Genomic DNA, 10,185 nt, shown 5'->3' with positions numbered 1-10,185 from the left:
GAGGGGTCTTTAATAGGTTAATTTAACTTACAAAAAGATGAAATATATATTTATTAGTGATATTATATATATAATAAAAAATATATAAAAGGTAATTTATATTAGATGTGGATTTAAATTAGCAATAACGGGAAAAATCATTTTTTTTTCATACCATTAGTTTTAAGATTTATCTTTTGTTTTAATAATATATACGCCGATATTTGGAAGTTATATTCAATAAGTAGGGATCGTAAAATTAAGAAGTTTCTGTCAATCTTTTATTAGAAGTATTTTTTTACCATAAGTTTAAACTGTTCAAAATCAATTCGGTGGTACTTTTTGCCAATTAACATTACCCAAAAATAGTTAATGGCAATATATCCTACTGTTTCTTGTCTATTTTTTCAGGGAACAAAGAAATAATATTTGGAAGCATTCCTCTCATTACGTTTTAGGGGCTATACTGTTCTATATCTTCAGAATTTCACATTATCCTACTAATAAGTGAAAATGTCTGCACCACAGAAGCAATATGATTTGTTTGTTTGGGGGTCGACTGGTTTTTCCGGGAGTTTGCTGTGTGAACTTTTGGTAAAAACGTACAGACCAGGATCAACTACTCTTAAATATTGCATTGGAGGCAGAGATATAAGTAGAATGGAAAGACTCAGAAAACGCTTGATAGACGTATTAAACAAAGAAACAAAAACAAACGATGGAGAGGATATTATATCTTCTATACCAATGTTCGTTTGTAACAATGAAGACGAATTAAGTAAATGTATCGCAAACTCTAAGGTATGTCTAACTTTTGCAGGCCCATTTTCTGAATCTGGTGAGAACGTGGTTAAACTTTGCTGTGAACACTATACAAATTATGTTGATGTCTCCGGTGAATTTCTTTGGATAAAGAGAATGCAGAGAATTTATGGGGCGTCAGTAGCATCTAAGGGACTTAAGTTTGTAATGGGTAGTGGATTTACTTCGACTGTTGCTGATCTAGGGTTACTTCATCTGCAAAACTTTGCTGCACAAACAAGTGGGCTTCCATGTCAGGAAGTATTGCATTATGAGGAGCATATTGGACACAAGCCTGAACCAAGTTATGGTACCGTTAAGAGTATATTTGCTTATACAGATGAAACAGAAGAAGAGAAGTCTGTTGACGATCCGTATTTCCTCTGCAATGGAAAATTATGCCTGAGTAATATTGAAGAAATAATAAATAAAAATAGGGTTTCCGAAAGACCCGTTTACAACAGTCTAGTCCAATCTTGGACAACACCTAATCTTTTTTCACACTACAATTCTTCTTATGTTCATTTTTCTAATGAAGAAATGGGGTACCCCTATGGTATGGACTTTGTTTTCTCATCAAGATCTTTAAATGGATCTTATTTATCCGCTATCACTGGAAGCCTTTCCAGAACAATCAGCAATATTGCACTTAAATCTCAAATATTCCTTAAAATGTTGAGATGTACTGCCTACTACGTCTTTGGTGAAGGACCCGATATAACAAAAGCTCAAGGAAAAGTCTTTAAGAGTTTCTTTGTCGGAACTACTATGCAAGGTAAAAGCTATAAATGCACAATTACTGCTTCTGATATTGAGGAATATGGAATTACTGCTATTACTGCATTGTCTTCTTGTCTCGCTATCATATTCGATGGTGATTTACTCCCTCAAACTTATGGTATGTCCTCTCCTTCCTGCTTATTGGGTACGTTTGCCATTAAGCACTGTCAAGATTTAGGGCTCCAGTTCGATGTTGAACATCTTCAATAGACGAGCCCCTCAAGTTAACTCCATAGTTATTTGAAATTAGTATGTAGTGCAACAATAGTGAAGTAATATTGGGAGTAGATACGACGGTAGGCACAGTCAAAGATATAAGGCTCGAGAGAACATTTAGTTTATTTGGCATCTAACTGCTTTTATTTTACTAACGGTTGTATTAAAGATGAACAACCACTTTTTCAACCTTAACACTTTAATAAACTATACTAAATAGTGACGTGAGACAAATATAGCTTGATAAGTCATCGATAAAAGTGTTTAAAGTAGGATTATTATGGCATAACGTCGCCGTTAGTGCTAGATAAATGCAATAATTGCTAGCTTGTGTTTTCTTATTCATACTAAAGAAGAAAAGCAACCCCACAACTTGCCAATTATTAAATACAAAATTGGTTCAAATTAATCATCTTGTTTCACTATTTAAATTCAAATAAATTAGGACCAGGCCTCTACATTATATCTACCTAATATTTGAGTTTGATTAAGTAGATTATTAGCCTCAATTTCGGTGGTACCTGTTTCTTTAATAATTATGTTAATAATAGCCTTTCTGATGTCAATAGGTACTTGTTTTGTGCCACATAAATAGAAGTAACCCTTCCTCTCGAATAAGTTTTCGTATATTTCCCCACTGTTTTCAATCATCAGATGTTGCACATACATTTTTTGTGCATACCTAATGTTTTTTTGAGTGGATGTCTTGTGGCCTTTATTATCTCTTGAGAAAGCAATGTTTAGTGACGAGATAATTTCGTCGGAAGCGTAATTTTCAAGTTCTTCACGATATAAGTAGTCCATATCGTAGTATCTACAACCAAAATAAAGAATAACAGGTCCTATTTCTTCATGTAATGTGTCTCTTACATACTTTTTATATTGTATGAATGCTCTAAATGGAGCCAATCCCGTCCCCATACAGGCCATAATAATAGGTGTTTTGTTATCTGCAGGCAAATTAAAAGCACTTGCCTTAATGCAAGATGGGAGTTTAATCAGTCCAGTATTATCACCGTGATAGTTGCCACCTACTTTTGGAAGTCTATTGATAAAGCCTGTACATTGTCCATAGCGGATTTCATTATTATCCAACTTCCAATCGACGATACCCACACAAAGTTCAATTTTTTCACCATTTAAATACTTGTAAGAAGATGCAATAGAATAAGACCTAGATTTAATAAATGGGACTAAGTCTAACAATTGGGATAAGCTTGGTTTAATGGACTTGAACAAATAAAAGTAATCCATATATGTGCCTGTTTTAGTATTAAACTCCTCAACCAGTTTCTTACCATACTTTTGCGAAGACCATTTTTTGGCTTCCTTTTTATCATTTATATCCTGGCAATACTTGTACACTTGTTGATAAAATTTTTTGTTAGGTTTCCCCCAAAGGTCTAAACACTCAACAAACAACTGTATTACAGTTATATACTTATCAAATAAGGATAAATACCTATGATTTACTTTAATATTTTTATTATCAACACTCTTCTCATTTAAACTTATTCTTATTATATTGTTTGGGTTATACCCAAAATAATTACAGGCTTTGATAGATTCATTATAATCATTCTGACCATATAGTGCCAAACTATCGCCTAGATTGTAATTTATCTTTTCATTCGCATTTCTCAAATCAAAAACTATGTGTCTTACATCCTTATCATATTCACTTGACGTTATTCTTTCATTCACCACCATTTGTACTAAACATGAATTTGGTGGTATTATAGGCGAATATGAGTATGAATTTAAATCTGTGACATTTTTATTACTATCACTCCCGTCAATTTCTTCATATAACAGACCAGTATTGCTGTCAATTTTATCGTTTCTGTATTTTTCAGTTGTCTCAATATTATAGGTTGTTTCTGGTGGAAAATGACTCTGATTTGTATTCAAATTTTCATCACTCTCATCCTGATCAATTTCTGGAGCGTTTATTAATCTTAAATAATCCGGGAACCAATCAATCAGATCTGTTTCATATTTCTCCTCAGACTGGTCATCCCCCATACCTATTCTTCCTATTCTAGTAGCCCCACAATTCGACAATAGCTCATCCCATTTTTTAGCTGCTTCATTAAAGTACACATAATTTGAATCACCCAATCCAAATATTCCATAGTTTATGTGTTTTAATATATTGCAAACACCAACAACATTATCTTCATGGTCTTTTTTTATTTCGCTCTCAAATTTATTTTTCAATGAATCATACAACTTTCTTGATCCTCCTGGAAACTCGCCTTGACCAGATGTACTTGTTACTATAACTACAGATGAATATTTCGATTCATCTAACAATTCATCCAAGTCCAAGTCATCCAAATTTACGGTACTAGATTTATATCCTCTTTTCTGTAGTTCACTTTGAATATACTGTGATACTTCCTCTGAATTGCCTGTTTCAGTACCGTACAGTACATTTATCTCCACATCGAGTTCAAATATGTTACTATTAATATTATCACCATTCTTAAGAGACATTAACTGTTCTTTCAATTTTTTTACTTGTTCCTTCAATTCCGTAACAGATACATTTTCAGATAAATTTTTTAATTTTTGGAATCTCTTGTCAGAGTGAATCTTTAGTTTTTCGTTTGCTATTGTTGCTAATTCAGGATTATTCCTTATTAATTGCAGAAAACGATTCTCTCTTTTTAAAAAGTTTTCGATGTCTATCTTTATCTTCTTAGAATCAAGTGTAAATCCGGAGGAGACAATATTTGTAATATTCTCTATTTTTTTCACCTCTACTTTATCTGGATTATATCTATATAACGGCCAATAGCCACTTTCCACTGCCAATTTAACGCTTTCTTGTTGTAAGTTATACTTTGTATATCCATGTTCAATGCATGTCGAATATGCTACTATCAAAGAGGTACCTCTGTACCTTTCTGCTTCCACAAAAGATTTTATTGTCTGGGAATAATTTGCCCCTAATGCTACAGAGGCCACATATACAGATCCATATTCCATTGCTATGGTGCCTATATCTTTTTTTTGTCTTAAATTACCACCTTGAGCAAATTTGGCTATTGCTCCGAATGGTGTACTTTTAGATGCCTGACCTCCCGTATTCGAATAAACCTCAGTATCCAATATTAGTATATTTACGTCCTCACCAAACGCTAAAACGTGATCTAATCCTGCGTACCCTATATCATAGGCCCATCCATCTCCTCCTATTATCCAATGACTTATTTTAGGTATTAAATCCCTATTTTCATGCAATTTTCTAAGTTTATCTATTTGATTTACACTTAATATCTTTGAAAACTTATTTTCGTTCTTATCTATTTTATTGTCCTCCAGTATCCTTACTACCTCCTCATATATATTTTGGCATAAATCACCGTCTTTACTATTTTTTAGCCATGACCTCAAATTGTCCTCTAACCTCAAATAGGTAGTCATCAATTTGTTATAATTATCAACATTGTTAGATAAAACCAATTCATCCTCCTTATTTTTAAATAGAAACTTTTCATCTTCCTTGTAGTTGTCCATTAATATACTCTCTACTAACACCCTGAATTTATCTCGTCTTTGTTTATAACCTATTACCATTCCAAGCCCATATTCTGCATTATCTTCAAAGAGTGAATTGCCCCAAGCAGGACCAAATCCATTTTGGTTTTTAGTATATGGAACCGACGGATAAGAAGCTCCCCATATAGATGAGCACCCCGTTGCGTTTGCTATTACCATTCTCTCACCAAATAACTGTGTTAATAGTTTAACATAAGGAGTCTCCCCACAGCCCTCGCATGCAGCTGAAAATTCCAAAAGTGGTTGTTGGAATTGGGATCCTTTAACTGTATATCTATCAAAAACAGAACCTTTATTCGGCAACTTAATCAAATAGTCCCAGTTAACGCCCTCATTATCTTCATATTCCTGCAACGACTCCATTCTCAGTGCATCGTCGGGACATGCATGTACACATAACTCACATCCTGTACAATCTAGTGGAGATACTTGTATTCTATAATAATAAGACAGATATTCACTTCCTCCTTTAGCCTTCGGTATATCCATTGTCTTTGGTGCATTCTCATATTCTATTTCATCTAAAACAAAAGGTCTTATTGCAGAATGTGGACACACAATCGAGCAATAATTACATTGAGTGCATTTATTCATATCTACTATTGGAATCGAGATAGCTATGCCTCTTTTCTCGTAAGCTGTTGTTCCAAGAGGAACTGCTCCTGTTGGATCAAAAATTGAAACTGGAAGATCATCCCCCTTGAGCGAATTTACTGGCTTTAAAATATTATCCACAAAGAAATCGATATCCGTTTTACTAATTAATTTAGTCTCCTTTTTGATGTTCCTATCCTTATTTTTACCATCAACCAACATAAAAACATCACTACTATTACCACTAGTCAACCACTTTTCTCTATCATAATTCACTTGTATTAATGACTCCAATGTTAAGTCAACCGCTTTCCAGTTTGAGCTAACTACAGATTCACCTTTTTTGCCATATGTCTTTTTTATTGCATCTTTAATCAATTCAATAGCCTGTTTTACAGGTATTATCCCAGTCAAGCTAAAAAAGACCACCATTAACACGTTATTAATACGTCTACCTAAATTTGATTTTTGTGCTATTTCTTGAGCATTGATAACATAAAATTTAACGTTATTTTTGGCTATTTTATACTTTACATTGTCAGGTATTTCTCTTCCAAATTCTTCTAATTCTTTCCAGGGACAGTTCAAAACAAAACAACCATTCTCTTTTATTGTTTCAAGAACATCAAATTTGTATATATATGATGGATGATGCACCGCTATATAGTCGCTTCTTTGCAATAAGTACGGGGATTTTATTGTTTTGGGGCCAAATCTTAAGTGGCTCATAGTTGCTCCTCCTGCTTTTTTAGCATCATATGCAAAATAACCCTGTACATTTAAGTTTGTAGAATCTCCTATTATTTTAATTGCATTCTTGTTTGCAGAAACAGTACCATCTGAACCAAGTCCCCAAAATAAGCATTGTTTTGTTTCAGTAGGTAACAAATCCAACTTTGGGTATCTTATTTTAAGCGATTTATATGTAACATCATCTTCTATTCCCACAGAAAAGTTATTTATTGGATTGTCACTTATCATATTCTCCCACACTGAAAGTGCCATTCCTGGTGTAAATTCCTTACTTGCCAAACCGTACCTCCCACCCAAAATAATTATTTCCTTATTAACATCAAGACTGATAATTCCATCACAGTCACCTTGGTTAAATCCCATTACTCTTCCATCGATATTATCTGTTTTAGCTTCTCCTAGTTCTCCAACTTTTCTTTTTTTGTTAAAATTAATCATGCTTGCGCAAACATCCATATATAATGGCTCACCCAAGGCTCCACTTTCTTTGCATCTGTCTAAAACGGTTATTCTTTTAACAGTTTTAGGTATTCTCTTCAAAAAATCACTTATTGACCACGGCCTAAATAATCTTACTTTAATCATACCAATCTTTTCATTTCTTGTACCTATTAAATGATCTATCATTTCTTCAACAGTTAGACCCCCTGAACCCATAATTACTATTAAGTACTCGGCTTCGTCATGACCGTAGTAATCAAATAAATTGTAACTCCTTCCTGTATATTTAGACAACATGTCCATCACATTTTGTACGATGCGTGGTGTCGAATCATAATATTTGTTTCTAGACTCAGCCAATTGAAAATTGACGTCTGAACATGTTGCAGTTCCCCTTTGTATTGGATGTGTTGGATTCAATGCCCTCTCTCTAAATTCTTTTAATTTATCATATGGAAATACCTTTTTTATTGTGTCATAACTTATCATTTCTATCTTTTGTAACTCGTGAGAAGTTCTAAAGCCGTCAAAAAAATTAACAAATGGTACACTTGATTCAAATGTACTTATATAAGATATCAGCGACATATCCATTACTTCTTGTACCGTCATTGAGCCTAAGAATGCCCAACCTGTTTGTCTAGCTGCCATTATATCATTATGGTCACCAAAAATTGATAATGATGATGTGGCCAATGCTCTGGCTGTTACATGAAATACACATGGCCATAGTTCCCCTGCTATCTTATACATATTTGGTATCATTAACAATAATCCCTGTGACGCTGTAAATGTGGTCGTTATACACCCAACAGATAAAGACCCGTGTAATGCTCCTGCAGACCCCATTTCACTTTGCATTTCTACCACCGAAACTACTTGATCGAATATGTTACGCTTACCCTTTACCATCCACGAGTCCGCTACCTCTGAAATTGTACTAGATGGTGTTATAGGATATGTAAATGCAACCTCAGAGCATGCATATGCTATGTGGCATGCTGCAACACAACCATCTATTATTTCCTTACCCTTCTCCATTTTCACACCCTTTTACCATACAACACTACTACTCAATATATGTATTTTTTACCCCTTTTCAAATCAGCTACTTATATAATGTTGTGTTCACTTATTCTTTATCAATTATTACTTTATTGAAGTGAAAAAAGAACTATATAAAACCTAAAGATATGTTGTGAAATTACACTTAAAAAGTGAAAAAGAGCTTCCATTCAACTGATAATAGTACAATAATACTATAAAGGCAAAAGATTATAAATTTAAAAACCAAAAGGTAGTATTTACAGTTTATTATTTGTTCTCATACTATTGCCAAAGCACTCTTTTCTCAATAAAACCCAGAGATTACTATGAAAAAATGAATAAAAAATTGATAAGCAAACCGAAAAATTTTATTCAGTATATTAAATTCTGCTTATTATCAATACTTCCTTCAATATCCTTAATTTCACATTTATACATTTTTCAGAGCATACATATATCATGATTATTTAATCCCCTCTCTCGACCGAATAAATCATTAATAATACCCGCTGAAATGCATGCAATCAACGAATAATTTACATTATTTTATTGGCAATCACTAGAATAAAAAAACAAATGAAAATACTAGCAAGTAACATGTTGGTGACTTAAATACACATTTTATATTTAGTTAATAGCTTTTTTCTTTTAATCCAACTTTATTTGATTTCTTTTTCCTCTTTCAACCTATATTGATTTAAATAGGAACATGATGAGTAAATCAATTCATTTGACTATCCAACACTATTAGAGTAAATATGTTTGTAGTTAAAATATTGAAATTAGAACAACTGCTTCCGTCATTTATATTTGTTAATCTCTTGTTTAATTTTAGACGCTCCATATAGAATTATTTTGTTTTTAAATTTGTTTAAAATGGCTATTCGATAATTGAAAACGGCCCTGTGAACTAAAATAAATGTGTTACCCCTTTTCTCATATTTACCTAAAAACACATAAATAAGCAAATTTTTGTAACCAAGTCTAGATTTGGTACACAACAGAAATGAAAGCGCAGGGGAAAGGGTAAACAAATATCATATGTTAAATAGCCACTAGTCAAAAACTAAATGTAGTATGAGAACGTATGATAAGAACATGTTTACAGAAAAAAAGGGATGAAGAAACACAACCTTTATCTTTTATTTTCTGTTTTTAAAACTCTATGGAAAATTCTAATACTTCAAATGTTGATATCTATCAATGAACAATCACAAAAATTAAACTTTAGTAATGAACAGGAAGTTAAATATCAAAAACAATAAAAATTGGCCGAATCATGTTTACCCACACACACAAGCAGTATATGTACACCAACACAAATCTCATGATTGTCCTCACATTTTTAATAGTGAAGGATCTACATGCATGTATGCATGCAATTTTTAAATTAAAAAACACGTACTTGATATGTGGACAAACCGGTGATATTGTACCGAGAAAATAATAAATGTAATTACGTGTGCTAACCAAAAGTTTAAAAGAACTTTAAAATCAGTTTTTTTTTATTTATTAAAAATTTTTCCAAAATAAAAAGACATATCCCAAAAATATATATGAATGAACATATAGATATATATACAATATAATTACATGAATTCACACATATATTTCTAGCAAGTAGAAATAAGGCAAAAAAAACAATCAATAATTGGCGAGCAGATTATACGTTAGATAAGGAAAGTATTATTGGATTCATGTTTACCCGCCCTATCCACGTGTTGCCCACATTAATAGCATGTTAATCTACTTACCTGTGGTATCGGTACCATTTATATTGTAAAAGTTCATATTATTAGAATAATAAGACCAGGAAATAGTGATATTGATGGTGATTACGAAGTTGCAGGAACGAACTGTTGAATTTGTTTATGCAAAGCCCACTAAATAAGGTTTGCAGGTTAGAAAAGAACTAAATAATAGATTTTGAGTATAGATAAAAATTATATGGAATATAACATTAGATAGGATTAATCATACATTATTTTATTGTAATTAACGCCAATA

General features: G+C 32.5%; 2 protein-coding genes across 2 annotated transcripts; one reads left to right on the top strand and one right to left on the bottom strand.

The window, feature by feature from the left end:
* Window positions 1–492: 492 nt before the first annotated feature.
* On the top strand, window positions 493–1,770 carry FG379_001011 (uncharacterized protein; the record flags this gene model as incomplete). Its single annotated transcript, XM_067326386.1, has 1 exon — window positions 493–1,770. One exon carries the CDS (start codon window positions 493–495, stop codon window positions 1,768–1,770), a length of 1,278 nt encoding a protein of 425 aa, XP_067182827.1.
* A 447-nt stretch (window positions 1,771–2,217) lies between these two features.
* On the bottom strand, window positions 2,218–8,172 carry FG379_001010 (uncharacterized protein; the record flags this gene model as incomplete). Its single annotated transcript, XM_067326385.1, has 1 exon — window positions 2,218–8,172. One exon carries the CDS (start codon window positions 8,170–8,172, stop codon window positions 2,218–2,220), a length of 5,955 nt encoding a protein of 1,984 aa, XP_067182826.1.
* Window positions 8,173–10,185: the final 2,013 nt, after the last annotated feature.

This window comes from Cryptosporidium bovis, assembly GCF_009768925.1.
Source record: "Cryptosporidium bovis isolate 45015 chromosome Unknown contig_19, whole genome shotgun sequence".
NCBI lineage: Eukaryota > Apicomplexa > Conoidasida > Eucoccidiorida > Cryptosporidiidae > Cryptosporidium > Cryptosporidium bovis.
Note: the sequence above shows the minus strand (reverse complement) of the source record. Positions and strands in the feature narration are given on the sequence as shown.